A 19744-nucleotide genomic window follows, 5' to 3' on the forward strand; every position below is an offset into this window, starting at 1 on the left:
GTCTGCTGACAGTTGAAAGTAAAAGTAAGGTGGTTATGGTCATTCAAAGAATTTGTCAATACCCTAAAGTCTGAAATCAGAAAACTGTAAGCTTTCAACATTAGCAAAACATCAATAATGAATGTGGGTAGGGGAATCAAAACTGTGCACTCACTGTCAAAAAGAAGGCTGCTAATAAAAATCATCTTATTCATGGCGTCCTCATGCTTGAAATGGTTCACTCTTGATTGAATTTGTCCTCCAAACCACAGACCAGGGACCCACAAAAAGGACACAAGGTACAGTTAAAATCACCCACCCATAACAGACAGCAGGCGCTCTTATTACAATTCAATGTTGCCACATGATAGACCAGCATGTCTACCACATCTGAAGAGAGATGGTCAAACAGGTTATAGTAAAAGTTCACGATCATTAAGTCTACTGGAACTAAGCTCGAAAAGAACATAACTTTTGGAACCAAATGAGTCGAAAACAAAAGCTTTACCCTAGAACAAGAAAAATTAACTGGACAAACAAATGACAAGCCCACCCTTTGCTCTCCCAGCCAGGGATGGTCTTGCCGAGGTACAGAAGGATTGAAAGCCATACACATAAAAGTTGTTAGTGGCCCATATTTATTGCAGACAGATTATTTCAAAGCCCTAAATAAAAGAGACCCAATCTTATTAATTTAGAATAGATCCTTGCGGTATTCTATGCTAACAATTTGAAGGGTACGTGAAACCGGTTGGTCTTCAACTTTTAGTACTGTATTTTGAGGGGGCCCCACTGGCGAGGAAAGGGCAACTGTATCCAAGGATATATGCAAAAATGGGGGCATAGGCCCTCCATTTCTTTTTATATCAGATGTCAGAGAAGAAGTAGGAAAGGTTAAGGACTCCATGTGAGATACAAGTGTCTGCAGGGTCAGTTATAGATGGGAGATCGAGATTTTTGAATTTATGCTCCGGACTTATAATATTCCCTACATAACTCTTTAACCCATTCCGCTCTTCCCCAGGAATCAGCAAATTAGGCCTAGGGGGCTCGAATCCAATAGAAGGGCCAGTCTCTATGGACTCCAAGGACCTCCCACTGCCCCCCTCCCCTCCCCAATACAGTATACGAAACAACCCCCTCCAGGCTGGGGTGAAGCCAGGCCAAACCAACTCCTCCAGGAAAGCAAGAGCATCAAAAGAGTTACAGACTTCTACATTAAAGGTTTGATTCTCCACCCCTGGTTACGAGGGACTCCTTTGGATGGAAGAACCTCTGGCCTAAAGAAATATCCTAACAGTTGAACCTGTAAGTACATTAATAATGATTAAACCATCTTTGGAAACTAAAGATTGATGCTAGTACAATCCCCCAAGGACTTCCTGCTTCTTTCCAGGCACAATTAAGGGAATTCATCTATTTTTACCTCCTTAAAAAAATCGATGTGCCACCTGGATTTGACCCGAAGCCAGTGAGCTACCTTATTCTTTAAGGCCCAAGTGTGAGGGGCTAAAACTGGGATGTCTTTCAGCACTAAAACATATGGTGTGCGGGCAGGTGGCAGCTTGGGGAAGCTATTAGCCAGCCTATGGGCCGTAGTTTCCAGGTGGCCCGTAGGTTCCAAAAGGTCCTTCCCCTTGATTCCGAGTCATCTCCCTTCCTGTTGGTTAAGCTAGAAACTGCCTATCCTTGCCCTTGTCCACTAACTGATCCCAGGCCCTGTGCTTGTATTGGTTTTGTATCCCCGTTGATGGAATTTTAGACAGCACTGATGATACTCTAGGATCCAAAGGCTGGGTGGTGAGGCAGCTGGGTCCACTATGGGAGCGTTATTCAATTTGGCCAATTCTTTCTCTTTACCCTTTAGGCGGGTCAAGATCAGGTTCAAACTGCCTATCACCGTAGCCAAGTCACGGCTGGAAAAATCCTAGATGAGCTCGGGGGCATCAAATCCCCCCCCTGCCCCATGGATTAGGGCCTGGTCTAGGGCTATGCACTGTATCTATTTGTCGCGAACATTGCCTCTTTGATTTGGAACCACTTTCTCTTGCCCGACTGGCCATTTATCTTAGCACCATTTACAAGTTCATGGCATGACGATTTTGAACCTTCAGCCGGCCTGGCAACCCCACTCCGGGCACCAACGGTGTCAAAAACCCCTTCTGAGGTGCCTGGCCTCACCTCCAGCCTCACCCTTGGCATGTTTGTGTCAATGTCCGTACCATCCTCTACCAGAGATACCGCAGGTAAATTCTGTAAAGTAACTAAGTCAGGGGAGACAGAAAGGGACAAGCGATGTTCTGCACTTTCAATTCCCCTGCTAATCACTCCTACCTCCTTCTGCAAAAAGAAAAATTCAGGGTAGCTCCTGGGGCGGGGCCGCAGGGACTAACTGTAGCCGATTTGTGTTTTAGTAGGTGCAAATTAGCAATATGGGCCTCAGTAGCGAGTTGAGCAGGAGTGTCTGCACTTTGCCTTTGTCACCTTCACAACTGTCACTTACCTTCTCCTCTAGTCACCAAGGAAGCCACCACCACCCACAGGCATCCCATGTCAGCAAAGACCGGAGTATGAACCAAACGCTCTCCAAGTGATAAGCAGTGAGCTCTAGTAACTTGGGGGCAGAGCTTTAACTCTCCCTCCCCTGGTTACGGGCTGATCCGGTTGCTCTTCTCTTTGTGTTGATGTAGGGGACCCCGGAAAGGATCTTGGAGCACAAAGGAACGAGATACTCTGTGCGGATCCCCCCCACACCCTGCTGCTTGCTGCCCTGTACTGCCGAACCAGTCTGCTCCCAGCCGCACGCCCAAGACTCACATAGCTCCCCACGTGAACCAGACACAGAGGATGAGGCAATAACAGCAGTGGGCTGTTAGTGAAACAGAGAAGGCACGGCAGGATAATGGGTCGGAATACCAGGACTCCAGCACCTCGGTGACTGGCTGTAACTCCTCGCGCCTCTAAGGCTTCCCAAGCAGCTACTCACACGGCGTCCTTACAACGTCGACCCAACCTGTGGGCAGGCACTGCAGTAAACATTTTAAGGAAAATGTAGATCGCTGGGCCCCCTTGCTCACAAACGTTTTTTTGTGCTGCCATAACTGGGCCTCTTATTCCCACTTGGAAAGAAGCAGTTATTGTGCCCATTTTTAAGAAAGGGGAAAGAAATAATCCCGTTTGTTATTGTTCAATATCCCTGTTGGACTTAACTAAGAAGATTTTAGGCAGGGTTTTCCTGGCTAGATTGGAAGATTGGGCCGAGACAGATAATATAATCTCAAATTTACAGAATGGATTTAGACATGGGACTGGCATAACAGATCAATGCTTAAATCTTTCTCTTTTAATCGGCAAATATGTGCACGCTAAATTCAGCACCTTACATCTGGCCTTCATGGACTAATCATGTGCTTTTGATACTATTTTTCACTCAAAATTGTGGAATATTTTGGTGAGTTTGGGGTTTGAAAAACCCTTAGTTAGGTTCTTACATCATTTATACTGGGATACCTATGCACGGATTTGTTATTCTTCTTCTGGAGAGCACAGTCACCATAAACTGTAGTCAGGGAGTCCGGCAAAGCCGTATTTTAGCTCCATTTATATTCTCAATTTATATAAATGGACTAAAGTGGCACATTCTTTAAAAGAGGGCATATACACGGAGGGTGGAAAATCGTTTGATTCCCACTGGTTTGCAGAGGCTACTGGATGTTTTTATGGAATTTATGACCTCCTTTGATTTAAAGGTAAATCGGTCATAGTCCTTTGTTTTAATCTGTGGTCATAAAAGCAGCAAACTAAAAAATTATCAGATAGAGGGATCAACAAACTTAAAAGTTTACAGTTTTAATTATTTAGGTGTTCCTTTTGACTCTAGGCTTAAATAGGGTCATTTGTGATCATTAAGAACCATTCAATTTTCAAGAGCAACTGAAGGGATATTTTCATTTTGCATCAAAACTTGGGCACAGGCCAGTAAAGGAGATGCTTGCTTTGTATCAATATAAATGCCTCTCAGTTGCCTCTTATGGGGCAGGTGTGTGGGGGTATTGCAATAGCATTAATTTGCAGAAATTGCAAAACAGCTTTCTGCATAGATTACTTTTAGTGCCCTTAGGCACAGCCATCTTCTTTTGTCATAATGAGGTTAGTTTGACCTACTTAGAAGATCTATTAAGACTGGCTCCTATTTTCTTGTGGGATAAATTGTGGCAATCACATGAGCTGGGCCTCCCTGAAAATATAATCTCAGATTGTATGGCCCTTGACAAGTCTGCTTGTATTCCGTAGCTAGCCTACAATGAAGCAATCAAAATGCCAAAATGGATTATTTCACAACGAGAATAGATGCGGCCAAAAACTCCTCTAAGGAGCTTCTTAGAACGGTTACTGTCCTATCTAAATGGCAGCAAGATAATCAGTTCACACCAGACCCATATTTCTGTAATAAGATTGCAAACTTTTTTCAAACCACAGTACAGTCAGTCTATAACGAACTCCTTAGAACAGCGCCCAATTCGACTGAAAATAATGATAATACCACTGAGGAGAATCTAACCCTCAGTAGCTTGTCCAGTTTCTCGACTCTAACAATAGAGAAAGTTAATAATCTGTTATTACTGACCAGATCAGGTTCTCCCACTGACCCATGTCCTCCTGCCACTTTACACCTGGTCTCCGAACAGATCATTACACATTTAACCCCTCTTTTAAATTAGGTGATTAGTTCTGGGACTTTCCCCCGGTTCTTTGAAAAAGGCATGCATTAGGCCTATTTTGAAGAAACCCTCCTTGGATCCCACTGAGGTGAAACACTATCGTCCAATATCTTGTCTACCAATACCGGCTAAAATCTTAGAAAAATCAATTAACATGGAAGTAACTCACTTCTTAGATTGCAATGACCTCCTAAATTCCACCCAACATTGCTTCAGCCCTCGCCACTCCACAGAATCTGCCCTGATTATGGCCACAGAGGAGATTTGTAGACAGTTGGATGGGGGAGGGGGAGAGGGGGGGGAAGAGCCATCCTTATCCTACTTGACCTATCAGCAGCATTCGACACCGTTAACCATACCGTGCTAATGCGGCGGCTGAAGGCAATAGGTATCAAAGAGACAGCTCTAACCCTACTCTCCTCCTTCATGGCATCCAGGGAGCATAGGGTCTGTTTGGACAATCTTAAATCTGAAAACTTCTGCCTCCCTTGTGGAGTACCACAAGGCTCAGCTCTATCACCAACCGTGTTCAACATCTATGTTACCCCTCTGTCCAAACTAATCAGAAAAAAAGGTTTCATGCTGATCTCATACGCGGATGATACCCAGATAATTACATTTATCTCGCGTAGGGTTGAAGTTACAGCTGTTAGCTTCAATAATTGTCTGAAGTGTATTATGGTCTGGATGAATTTAAATTTCCTCAAACGTATTACAGATAAAACAGATGTCATGGAGTTTGGGCAGGGTCCATCGATATGGAATCAAACGTGGTGGCCAATTGAGACAGGTAACTGCCCCTTTCCATCTACTAAGGCAAGAAACCTGGGAGTAATGTTTGACAACCAGTTAAACTTTGCAGGACAGATCAATCACCTGACTTCCTCATGCTTCTTTCTATTGAAGATTCTGAGTAAGAACTTGCCTTTTATCCTCAGGACCTCAGGAAAACGGTAATGGGAGCTTTAATCCTCTCAAAAATTGACTACGACAATGCATTATTTTTGGGAATCAAAAAGTATCAAGCTGCCAAACTGCAGTCATTACAGAATGCTGCAGCACAAGTACTTCTTAATATCCCTAAAGATAACTCCATTTCCGGTAGCATTAGGTAGCTTCATTGTCTCCCAATTCAACTGCGTGTGGAATTTAAAGCTCTTTGTCTGGTACATAAGGCGTTGTATTTTGGGGGAGCCATGGACATGCAGAAACTATTTCCCTGGTATTCCCCGTGACGGAATCTTAGATCAGCCAATACAGGGCTAGTTAAGATTCCCAAGATTGAAAAAGTCATATGGGAGGGAAAAGCCTATCCCACCGGGCAGCCAAACTGTGGATCAAGCTGCCGATTACAATCAGGCTACAGCCTAATAGGCTTCACTTTACGGTAATGGTCAAGACCTGGCTATTCCCCCCTAAATAAACTCTGGTACTGAGCCCGGTTAATTGCGACACGTCACCCCTTGCGCCAAGACGCCTCGGCATTCGTGCGCTTTATAAATACGATATTTCCCTACTTACTTTACTTACTTACATTAACAGTACTTTTTCAAGCTTAGGAGTTCCAGAGCTATTTACAATCCCTGAACTATTTTGCCGCAACGAAAGCTTGGATAAGGTCTTTATGATAGTCTGACAATCAAACCAGGAGATAAGGGTGGACGCATTGTGCTTCTAGATACAGATGATTACAGGAAGAAAATGCTTTCCCTCCTATCAGTGAGAGAACATTATAGAACCTCATCACAGGATGAATGGATGAGTCTACAAAATAGTATGAAAAACACCCTGGACTTAGCCAAGGAGGATGAGATTATTTGTTTAGATGAATACCGGTTTTTATATAACTCTCACCCAGTAATCCCTGCAATATACGGGCTACCTAAGGTCCACAAGAGTTTAATAAACCCACCCATGAGACCCATAGTCTCTAGTTTAAATTCTCTCACTGAGCAATTGAGCATCTATGTGGACAAATTCTTAAGACTGTTGGTATCCAAGCAGAAATCTTATATCAAAGACACAACCGATATGATAAAGAAAGTGGAAGGAAACAGTGGTTAGTGTCGCTTGATATTGAAGAATTATACAACAACATACCCCAGTCAGCCACGGTGGATACAGTTAGGGAGCTCCTCAAAGATGAAAATGGTGACCTGAGAGAACATTCAAATTTCATCATTGAATTAACGGAAATAATACTGAAGAATAACATCTTTTTTTTTTAGGAGGATTTATACTGCCAGATCAAGGGTACCAGCATGGGGGCTACTTGTGCTCCTAGTCTGGCCTGCCTCTATGGTGGTACCTTTAAAAATAAACACATCTATAATGAGGCAGCACCGTTCTATGAAAGCGTGACCATTTGGTCGCGCTTTATAGATGATATATTCTTTAGCTGGAACGGTGAAAGAAGTGACCTTATTGAATTCATTGCATGGTTGAACTGTGGAGACCCTAATCTTAACTTTACGTCAACCATGAGTCAAGAATATTGCGATTTTTTGGATATCACGATAAAGACTAGAGGAGATGAATTAATGGTGGATTTATATGTAAAACCCACAGACCGCAACACAATGTTGCACTACAATAGTGACCACCCATGATGCCAGAAGGACAATATCCCCTTTGGCCAGTTTCTGCGTCTACGCAGGAACTGCACGGACAGAAAGGATTTTGAAATTCATGCAGAGAATCTAAAAAGAAAACTGAGCAATAGGGGTTACCCTAATCGTATCATAAAAAAGGCCTACAAGAGAGCTAAATTCTATAATCGTGAAGCACTATTTGAAGAAAATACTAGGGATATGCAAACGATGAATAAAATAGTGTTTGTCTCAAATTATTCCATAATTAGTAATAAGATCAAGAACATCATTAATAGGAATTGGAGTTATCTCCAGAATACAAATTTAAAAAAAATTGAGAAACCTTTCTTCACATATAAAAGAAACAGGACCATCAGGAATAGGTTAGTAAAAACCTATAGAGAAAAAGGTGGAACACAACAAAAAAGTATTGACACCAACAGTAAAGTAATAGGTACATATCCATGCAGTTCCTGTGTTAACTGCAAATCTATAATAGCAGACCACAAAGTTGAATTAAATGGAGGGGCACACACACTTAAGGACATGTATAATTGTAAAACCAAAAATGTGATCTATTTAATAACTTGTCCATGTGGCTATGGATACGTAGGGGAAACAATGAGAGAAGTACGTGTTCGGTTAAATGAACATAGGTCGGCCATCAGGACCAATAAAAGCAATGCCCCCCTAACAGAACACTGGTTTCAATATAAACACACTGTGGATGATTTAAGATGGTGTGTTCTGGAAAAAACCTTAATGTCCCGGAGAGGTGGCAACATGGAACAAAAGAGGAAAACACGGGAACAGTTCTTCATGTGTAAATTCAAAACCCATACAGAGCGTCTGAATAACTGTGAAGAATGGGAAAGATTATATAGATAGCAGTGCAGAAGGGTCGATAATATCAGTAAAGTATCCGATATTCAGTACAGAGGAGGGTATCATAACCAAGTAGCCCTAAATTATGACAGGCACTCTGTATAGATAAATGCCCCAGAGGAGGAAACAATGAAGGGTAAATAACCGCCGGGAACTTCAATATGCTACATACGGAAGATAAATATGTTTCTGTTAAATTAAATTGAGTATGGGCGTTAAAAATGCTGTATACTTGTGAGATACGTATCAGCCCGTAACAGTATATTTCTTATTGTAGTCTATATAGTTAATGAGGAGATGTATATCCATCAAAAAATTGGTAACTTACAATTACATAAATAATATTAGAAGAGAATGCCCGAATACGTGGTGTTGAATAAAGATTTGTTTTTCTTTCATAAAAAAAACATCACATTCCCGTAAGGAGGTCACGGGACGACCCGGAACTACTTAAGTAGCCCGGAAACGAAGTGTCCTCCCTTTTCTCAAACAACAAACGCGAAGGCGCATCGGGGAGGTTGAAAAACGAACAAAACAGGTGAGCGGCTAATAACGAGCTCCAGAACGCCACTGTAATTCGATAGAATATGCGGTTAGTTTACAGGGGTATTTCTAGATTCTCCGTGTGATTTTTTATCTCCGTACCGGCAAGAATTGAAACAGGAAAAATAGAGTACGTGATACAAAAAACAGACAGAGTGTAGCTTCACGGAAGATGGATCGTAATTTAAAATAAACATGCATTAATAAGCCCTGAAGAACGGAGGGGCGGTTAGAATAATAGAGGGCTCTTGGCTCTTAAGTAATTCAAGCAGAAAATAGGTGACGAGAGTCAACCCGGTTAGCCAAAACAATATATGTAGCTTATCCTCGAGAAAAAAGGAGGCATATGTTTCATCGATTTGGCAAAGAATCATTTGAGCAGTTTTTTTCTGAATTAACATAGAGTGCGAAAACAGGTAATAGAACTGCGCCAGCTTTTTAATGATCGATGAACTGAGAGCCGGTCTAAATTGCTAAATAGATTTTTGAAAAAAATCAGAGCAAGGGAGACAAATGATTTAATGTATGTTTTTCAGAAGAAGAACCCCCGCGATGTGGCACAATTAATAAAGCCTTAAGTATCAGAAAACCCAGAAGAAATGTAAATAAGGTGTTCTGACTGGAACAGATAAGGTGAGCATTTAATAATCACAAGAATATGGTATAGTGATAGAGAAGGCGATAAGTGATTAAAAGCATCCATTTCTTTTACCTTATTAGCTCTGTAAAAAGTGAGAAAACGGGTCATTGCACACAAGAAAATTGAGAAAATCAGGAGGTGCATTTAACCAATGAGGTGAGTTAAGCACAACCAATAGAAGGCAACATATTAAAAGGGGAACTGAATAATTGAGTAGTATTCCCTTAAAGTTTCAGATCGTGCTTGAAAATAAGGGCGGCAAACACTATAAATAAATAACCGGAACATACCAATGGAGACACCCAGAAAGAGTAATACAGGTGTGTCCTGAATAATTTCTGGCCAACTGCTATTATATTAAAATATTAAAATAGAGAAACAGGAGATTAATGAAATGTATCTTCCTAGGGTGTGATTGAACACAACCAGTATGGAAGTAAGTTTATAACGACGTACCTGAATTGACTAAAAGGATACGGATAAGATCGTGTTGAGGTATGCAGCCTTAAAAAATCTTTTTTGAGGAAGAATGAGGGAAGTGAATGAGTGTGTAATAAACTATAGAATAGAGATAGATATGGTTAAATGAGAAATAGAGGCATCTCACCGTTATAAAACAATTGAGTATTGGCACCATGGGGTGGGATGCAGAGAGTTTGGGTTAACATGGATAGCAGGACCACAAATAGCAGAGGTGCAGACATGAGAAAAAATAGGTGATATGTAACATGTAAACTGCACCAGAGAATGTATTTTCATTCTAGATTTTTCTGTTCACAGATTATTGTGTTTTATAAATTGTCCTGAAGAAGGTGGGGCGCACAGCCGAATCGACCGAAACGCGTCGGCAACCCTATGGGGATGAATACAAAATGGTTTTAATTATATTTTTAATGTAAATTTATATATTCTGATAGAGCTATTGTGCTTGAATTGTTGATGAGCATTAGGCACTGTATTAAGAAAGTCTCATTTTTACTTTGATGAATTCATGTGTTTTTAATATCAATATATTTTTAATAAATACTGTGATTTTTCTCATATATATTTTGCCTTTGTGGTTCTACTATCGCTTAAAAGCATTGTATGATTGATAACCTGACTGATTGAAGTGGAGATAGGAATAGGATTTGGATGTGGTGACGATATTCCCCAGAGAAAACACAACCCAGGGAAAAAAAAATTCCTTTGATCATAGTTTACCCAGTTCCTGTGGGTCCAAAGGGTGCTCTCTTTCCTTTTTAAGTCTTTATTTTTTTACTCACTGCCGTAACTTAAGCCAAGCTAATGCTCTTCGGATGTCTTCTCAGGAAAGATACCTCATTCTATCCCCTAATTTTGAGTTACAGTTGTTCTTAACTCGCAATCCAGACTATATCTGACTAGTCTACAGCTGTGCTCTTTACATTTTTTTTTTGATTTCCAACAACAAGGTAGCAGGTTCGATAATTTTCCTATATTCCGCTGGGACAATCATTCAACCCAATCTATTGTACAACTTATGCTTTTTCGTTTCCTTTATAAAACGGCACAATCCTGGTTTTTAGTACCACTTTTATGGCCTATGAATTTTAGATACTATAAACTGGGCTTTCAGTACCTACAACAGTTAGAGTAAGTAGAAATGTGTTGTGCAGTTCCTAATTGTATTAGAGGTGCACTTAGTGTCAGGATAAGATATTCTCGAATGAGCTGCTTATTTTTTTTTAGTTGGTTTTTTAAATATACTGTTTTTGGTGTATTATGAACTGTCAGTTTTATGCACTTTGGAATTTTATAGTATTTTATGATCAACATTTACAATTTTCTCAACCCGTTTTAAAAATAGTTAGACAAAGGTAGTTCAGTGTGCTGTATGTGCCAAAACAACTTTGATCTACACAAATACTAAGAAGTACAACCTATAAGGTATATTTAACATATTTCAGTTTCAAACCCCAAAGACAGGAGGCATGTGATTTCAAAACTAGTGCAAGATGTTCAACCAAGAATGCCTGTTTGATACAAGTGAGGAGTCTATTTCACGTACTAATTGAAAATGAAAGAGACAAAACGTTCTCTACTGTTGAAAATGTTGCATTCCTTCATATGAAAACAAATATAGGTCTGCCATCAGAACTGATTTGATCTAAAGGGTCTGATTTATAAGGCCACTTCTGCATGTGAATCTGTAATATGTGGCTGGATTTACATCTAGAAGATATTCATAAAAGGTGACCTTGAGTTGTACATTCTTTTACAAATGAGTAAATCCTACTCAAGAGGTTGGAAGTGTGTGTTTCACAGCGAGGTTCCCCTAGAAAATTTGGGAACCCTCACAAACTGGAACTTATACTCGAAGTCATCCCTGACCCCATTCCCACATTAGAAATCAATGAAGATTTACTTGTGCCAAGGGTAGGAGTAAAGCTTTTCCTGGATGAGAGGTAACATCCCCAGTTTGCCTGATGGTACCAGTAAAAGGGGTTGGTCCTGGAGGAAAAAATAATTCTTGGTGAATGCAAAATATAGCCCTATAGCACACTCAAGCACCTCACCATAATCAACTCAACAATGCATAGACTTGCATAGTGGGGAAATGCCTCCAACAAAGCGAATAAAAGTAATGCACAAAACTTTCCCCGCATTACATATGGAAAGCTGTTAATGATGAGGCTTCGAACATCACATGGAAATGTTTTGTGTAATCCATACAGTCATAAATATGCACTCATGAGAGATTATTGAACTGTAGGTGCAGATTTACAACTTTCAGTCTGTATTGGCCCCACAGCATATAGAAAAATTTAATCTGGACTGCATTCATGGGAGGTATCATCACTCCAGCAATCTAACAAGACTAAAACAAAAGATTTGTACACCGCTAATCCCACCTTGATGCACCATCAAATAAATAATTATTACAATTAATTATTTATGATTAATTGTTCAACTGTTTGAGCCTCTCAAAACAAAAATACTTGCCTCATCCGCTGTATTTAATCTGGAATTCATCTATTACGATGTTATTTTACATCATATTGCCACTTTTCTTTCAAAGCAACTTTTCTTAGAATGATAACAGCAGGTAAGAAGATGAAAATAAAAAATGTTCATCTATAAAAGTCTGATTTAAAGTTCTGTTTAGTACAATTAGGGATATGCTTGGCCATAAAAAAATATATTAAATGGATACATATTCTAAATCAGATTACTGCCCTTCAATTCCAAAATACATAGGAAAGACGTCAGCACATCCTTTTTCGTTTAAAAACTGATAAAGCTGTCCAAGGTCCATGTGATTTCCTCTAGTCCCATGCACATCAAATATTTTTTCTTCAAAATTGGAAAATTTTCTTTGCTTCTGAATTTCTATGTCATCAGACAGGCCATTCAGAGGAAAGTCTTCTCTGTGACGAATTAAAATTCTCTTCCATGTCAACCGTCGCACTCTGCAGGGGGAGAATAAATGTATTAAAATGTATAATTTTTCTAGACCAATAATGAAACAGCATTTAAGTAATGTATTTCCAGTCTATAGAGAGAACAATCACTACCTCTAGATGTGTGCGCTCTTAAAAGCAAAGGCTATATTGAACAAATCTGTCATAAATACTACATTCAAGGCAACAGAAGTGAAAAAATGATCACTTGCAATAAAAGACTGCAAAGACAAAACACACATTTTAGGGAAAAGGTATTAGGGAAATAGCACACATCCAAGAAGTTAAAAATAAGTGAAATTGGACCACATGAATTCTAGCTGTTTTGCTGATGCATTTAATACAAAAATAAAATGCCCTAGGTTAGGACAAAAATACCTGGCTCCAATACCGCCCTTGCGAGTCTAGATGGTGAGGAGAACATCTATAAACCGTCCTGAGCAACAGCTTCACCAGTGCTTACTTAAGACATAAATGCCACCATCTAAGGTTTGGTCATTAATTAAACTGTCTCTTGACTTAGTGGAAGATAATTTTCCACACTGGTATTGTAAGGAAGGCCATAAATGTCCTAGCTTAAATCAAACTAAAGGTTTGTGGGGCTCAGAGGCGGTGGATGTCATCCCCTTGGCTTCGATCAGGAGGCCACAACAGGGAGGAGCAGTGGGGAACTGAGTCCCCCGGGAATGCTGGTAGCGTGGCAGGAGATGGTGCTAGAGGGACATACCTGGCTGGTCAGGCTGGATTGGCATGAAACAGGGCACGCCCTGTGGGTGTGGAGGCTTTTGGTCCATGGCTCCACTCTGGAGCTCGCACCCTTTGAAGCTGCCCTAGGAGTGGCCCTGGATGGCAGCTGTTGGTGGTTAACAACTGTCTGGGGCCCCCTCAAGGGTTAGCAGACCAGACTATTGCCTCTTCCCTGGGACTCAGCAAGTGGGTGGTGGGAGAGGGGGTTGCCTACTGGGCATTGGAATTACTCGTGAGTGAGCAGCGGCCTGTGCGCCTCCCCTCTTTCCTTTTAAGGCTGTGGGGGCTTGCTGTAGTGCCACTACCCTCTCTGTCCACTGGGGAACTGGTTGGGCTCAGTATGGGGAAGGACAAGCAACCCAGGGCTCAGATTTCCCAGGAGCGCATCAATACATATGCGAGACCCGCTGGATGGCCAGCAAGGAGTCCCGCTGATAAACCTGCTCCTATACTCCAACCGATCCAAGACCTCTGATCATCTCTGGATGGGAAAATAGGTGAACTGAAGGTAGATGTCTCTCTGCTGTGGCAGGACTTATGCGAGAGAGTCGTAGCTCAACCACGGAGAACACTGGCCATATATTAAAAGCAACAATTTCCGACCTCTAGAAAACCGTGAGGCAACTAAAAGTTCGGGTGGATGATGCAGAAGGTCGATCACCATGTAAAAACATAAGGCTAGTTGGAGTATCTAAGGGTGCGGAGGGGATGTCCCTCACCCAATTAGTGACCACATGACTGAAGACCTGGGTACAGGGAAAGACGCTATATCCTGATTTTGCGGTAGAGAGGGCACACAGATCCATGGCATAAAGTTTGCCCCCAGGGACCCCATCCACCCCATACTCGCCCTCATCTTCAACTCAACGTGATGCTACGAGGCAGGGCCAGCGATGGAGGAAGCTGCTGCTTCTAACTCTGCGCACATGGAGACCATGTCATTCTGTTCCTGATGCAGCAGACGGCCCGGAGACCTCCCCATTTATTGAGGCCATGGGTTTGATGGACATGTGGCAGCTTTCCGCTCAGGGGAACAGGCCTACACATTCTACTCCGGGGTGCTCCAGTTTGGACTACTTTCTTATTCCAGCCTCAGAATCTTTTAGCGTGTGTGACTTGCACATGCATGCATGTGGTCACTCAGATCACTCGCTATTTGAATGACGGCTGCGAACCCGCCCAAGGCGTTTACAGCGGGGCTGGGGCCTGAATGCCTGATGTCTGCAGGATGCCAAAGCCCAGTCTCAGATCCACACAGTCATACAAGGCTACGTGGGCACCAGCGCTGGCACAATAGAATCCCCGCAGATTACCTGGGAGGCCCTGAAAGCCACCACTAGGGGCAAAATTATTGGTTACGTCATGGGAGGCGCAGGCACCGCACACAGGAAATGACCGACCTGGAGTCCCACATTTCAGAGTCAGAGGCAGCTTATGCCTTGGTCCTCAGAAACTCCCTACATCAACAAGAGGTAGGGCGGCAGTTGCTTCTGGATTAAGCCAGAACATCCTGGTTTGCTACACAGAACCGTATTTAGTATGGTGATAAGACTAGTAGGATTCTCCGCTGGCTCTTCTCGAACACAGCACAGCGCACGAATATTGCAAACTTAACAGATGAAGAACCCGACATACTGAAGGGACAGCGGTAGTCCAGTATTTTGCCACTTATTACACATCGCTGTATGCACAGATACCTGGGGAGCACTTGGAGGCCCTGAGGGACTTTGTGAGGGATTTGCCTATGCATCCCATCAACCCTGGAGAGTTACTCACTGGATGATGATATTACTTGTGAGGAAATGGGGTTTGCCTTGTCTCAGCTCCACCTGGGTAAGACCCCCAGGCACTAATGGCTTTCCAGTGGAGTTCTTTAAAGCCTACAAAGGGCTACTCATGAAACCTCTCTGTGGGATATGTTTCAGCAGGACCAGGAGATTGGCACTCTTCTCCCTGATCTCCGAATAGCTGAAATAGTTGTTATACTCAAATCTTGGACACCGACCAGACAACTGTTCATCTGACCACCCTATTTCCCGCTTGCACATGGAGGTAAAAATTTGGGTAAAGACCCTTGCTAACAGGTTATGCTCTGTGATAACCACCTTAGTCGATACGGACCAATCTGGCTTTATGCTAAAGAGAGGAACTTAAGAATATTGGACGGGTAAATGATAAACTGGCGTTGGCGGATAGACAAGCTGGGGCTCACATACTCCTGTTGGACGATTTCCACAATGCATTTTGACTCTGTGAGATGGGATTATTTGTTTTGCCAGTTGCAAAAACTCAAATTAATCTCCTGGCCATGACTTCTATACACCGACGTTTAGGCGAGGCTGCAAATGGTCTCAATGTCAGATCCATTTCCGCTGCACAGGAGGACGAGTTAGGGATGCTCTTTTTCTCTGCTGCCGTTTGCAATCATATTTAAGCCCCTGGTGGGGTGGATGAGGGTAGATGCAGAGGTGAGGGGCCTGGAGTCGGGTCCGGGGTTGTCCGACAGTATCACATTATATGCAGATGAAGTTCTGATTTTCATGGACGACACCCCTAGTTCGGGGCACTGAGTCCTCCCGATCCTAGCAAATGGCGGGGGGGGGTAGGAAATCTCTGAGAGGGTTTTCAGTATGTGGGAGTGCACATATATTGCGACCTCACCCGGGCCCAAGAACGCAATCTTCAACCCCATCTCGAACTGGTGTATTAGGACCAGGGTTTCTGGACAACCATACCACTATCCATTCTTGGCCACTCAGCCATCTACAAAATGGTCGCTCTGCACGTTTGCTGCATCAGTTGCATAATTATCCCTTTCCATTCTTCTCACTTTTTAAGAAGCTTGATTCCCTGTTGAGGGACTTCCTGTGGCAGAGTCACATCCCACAGATTACCCTCCCCAAGTGTTCTAAATCTCCAAACAACTGTGGTATTGTGACCCCCAACAAACTTTCATATTACAGGAGTCCTACCTCATTGTCATAAAAGAACAGTGGTTCATTGACTCAATGGACCCTGCCTTTGCTACTGAACACTGGGCAATACAAAGGATTACTGTTCCCCATCTGCTTTATGGGGAATTTCTTCTGAAGCACCTTTCAGCGGCAACAAAAGGGATTCTTCAATTTGGCAGGACTCCCACAGGGCCCTTGAATGGAGGGGCTGTTTGGAAACTGAAACCCCTGCTATGGCATGGGGCCCAGCTGTCATAGGTTACGGCCTTGGAGGGCTTAAAATCATGGGACTGGCATATGCAAATTGGGGAATGTCCTGCGGAGTCGACTATGAAATCCTTCATGGAGCTGCAGAAGAGTCCAACCTACATCACTCACAATCTTTTTAGATAACTTCAAATGAAACATGCTCTCACTCAATATATTAGGGAACACATGGACATACTGGACCACACTCCTCTACAGGCCAAACTACTTTTACAGGAACTAAATGACGACAAATTCTTGCAGGTATATCGAACACTAGTGAGCAACACATCAGGTTTATTCGATAGGTTAAGAGAGGCTTGGGTAGGTGACTTGGGACACCTTACGGATGATGACTGGTGAGAGACTTGCACCTCCTCCTGTGAGGCAGCGATAGCTACGCAGTTCGGCCTTACAGAGTGGAAATATCTACATAGATTTTACTATACTCTGGAGAAATTATGGGATATGGGAATGTTGGACACACCGACTTATCTGCAGTGTTTGTCAGGAAGAGGAGACTTTCTGCATATGACTTGGTAATGCACTAGATTGTCTTGTCCCCATTTGGGGCGGGGGTGTTGGGGTGCCTTGAGCGAGTGCTGGATCGGGTCTTGCCTTGCGATCCTAACTACTGAGGAGATAGCCGCAGATATGTATGATGCTGCCCTGCTGTGGTGGGGTTTGGTGATATCGGAAAGAGATTCCTGGGGCCTGGAAAGATACTGACCCCCACCCCTCCCCACCCCCCCCAATCCTTGAAACAGTGGAAGCAGGGGTGCTATACTGTTGCTTGAGCATGGAAATTCCTATATATGTATAATGCTAGGGGCTGTCCCCTCCCTCAAACTTTATAAAATATGGGCTACATGGGGCAAATACTGGGGCATTGTTCTGCAACGACCACAGAACTCCAATTATTCCCTGGAGGAAGAACTTAACGCTTATGGAGGATGTGGCTGAAGTGGAGCCACAGGGGTTTGGTAGGCAACAAAAGGGCATGTGATGTATTTTAATGGTCAGACCTGGGGAGAGGTTAAGTCTTATTTTTTCTATGTTTATCTCCACTATAGTGTCATTATTCCGGCACTCTACATGATCCTCTAGGATATGTCTGGTGTGTCAATTGTTCAAAACTCAAAATATTGTCATTAAAAATAAATCACTTCTGATGGTTTTTTTTTCCACAGTCAGCTCTCTCAGATACAATCTATTAGAACCTTGCTGGCGAACTTCACAAAATAGGTTAGGATCACTGGCAATCTTTCAAGTTAGGTTTCATTTGTCTGTAGACGAGAACGCAGCAGATTAAATTGGCAGAGGATTTCAGAGTTGCTCATCTCTTCTTAACCTTCTACACACGACCACTATTCAAATAAATAGGGTCACACAATTTGTGGTCAGATGTATACAGATACAGATGGTGGTGGTGGTGGGGGGGAATCAAAACCTCTGTATGAAACCTAAATGACTGCTATTTGGAAATGATTTATGAATGGGTACAGCTACACTAAACTGGGCTAACAGCTTAATCATATGAGTTTATGAGGTTGTTCTTCCAAACCAGTCAACTTCCCTTTTATAGGGCCTTGATTATATGCCAAAACCAGTGATGCAACTCTGTAACCCCCAGAGTAATATTTGACAACCAGTGGCCTTTCAGATTCTTGTATCACATTTGTGGTCAGTTGTACTATCGTCCAAAGTAAGGAATATGAATTGCTACTTACATGAGACACTTTTTCAGATAGGGCACACATTTTGTTCAAAATGGGTTACTGCCATTAAGAAAACTAAGAGAAAACAAATAATACACTCAAAAAACAGCTAGGTGTATCTTAAAAGATAACCTTAAACAACATGGCTAGCAAGCTCTAAAGTGTATGCCCGTGGTCCGTATTCAATGGTCAATTCCATTCAATCAGTTATGGTAATGCACAGGACCCTTTGGGACAAGTGGTCTAGCACCAAATGGCAAGGGTATTGAGATTTTGCCTGAATCTTAAGATTAGTATTCTGAAATCAGATGATCTTTCAAAATTGCTCAAAGCTGAGGGGTGGGGGCCCTGCCCACAGCAATCCCAGATATTAATGCGCACAAAAGGATAAGGAAGGAGTTGATCATAGGGGCCCATCCTTTTATCATGTATTAATTTTGGTATCACTATTTCATGCAGCAAATATTATGAAGTGATCTAAGGTTAGTCAGTGTGAAATAAATATCTCAAACATAACACAACTTCTAACTACGGCAAACTTACTTTTTTATACCCTACTGACTCTTCCGTTGAGTGACAGATGGAAGACTACAATCAGTCTCCCTAAACTTGTCATCAATTAATTTTGTGAATGACTGAAAGAAGCTTGTTTTATTTTAATGATCTACCGAGCAAGTAAAGAAGTTTAGTTGCAAATGCAATGTATGTATTTTGCTTGGCATGATGGGAACTTTTTAGTGAGGGTATTGTCCTTGCAACCCCCAATGTGTAGATGGTGAGCAAACAGTTTGGAGGGATTGTGAGACAAAGGAATACAGTAGTTGATCTCCAGAAACCTCCTTTATGTTAAGGTTCTAGGTTCAGCCACTTGTTCGTCCAAGTGTTCAGGCATCATCACCATTGGCACATCTGAGTTATCTGGTGCCTTTAAAAAGCGTAAAAATAAAAAACAAATAAACTGTGGGGGGCGGGGGGGACACAAGTTGTGAATGAGACTAGGGTTTTCAATTTATAAACAACATTTTCAGTTTAACGTCAATTCAAGAGTCAATCACCATGGAATCGGTGGATGCTCAGACCAATGGGAAAGAGTAAGAAAGGGGAGATGCAATTTGTGATCCTGGCACACAAATAGATGTATTAGACCAAGCTTTACAGCTTCTTCTTCTTCACCTCCATGCACACTGGCTTTGGGTTAATGCTTACCGTGCTGAATTAGAGGCAGGTCATGTTTTCAAGATTCATCTTATCTCCATTTGATCTGTGAAGTGTTGGAACAATAGTGCCATCCCAAATTA

General features: G+C 42.2%; 1 protein-coding gene across 1 annotated transcript in view; it reads right to left on the reverse strand.

Annotated features, from left to right (window-relative positions):
* Nucleotides 1-11114: 11114 nt before the first annotated feature.
* Nucleotides 11115-19744, reverse strand: part of RWDD2B (RWD domain containing 2B) — a 34847-nt gene continuing 26217 nt past the window's right edge. Inside the window, exon 5 of the mRNA XM_078658389.1 lies at nucleotides 11115-12790. Coding sequence (XP_078514515.1) covers nucleotides 12550-12790 — 241 coding nt within the window. The 3' untranslated portion in view covers nucleotides 11115-12549. The remainder of the gene's footprint in view (nucleotides 12791-19744) is intronic.

Source organism: Lissotriton helveticus, chromosome 8 (assembly GCF_964261635.1).
Source record: "Lissotriton helveticus chromosome 8, aLisHel1.1, whole genome shotgun sequence".
Taxonomy (NCBI): domain Eukaryota; kingdom Metazoa; phylum Chordata; class Amphibia; order Caudata; family Salamandridae; genus Lissotriton; species Lissotriton helveticus.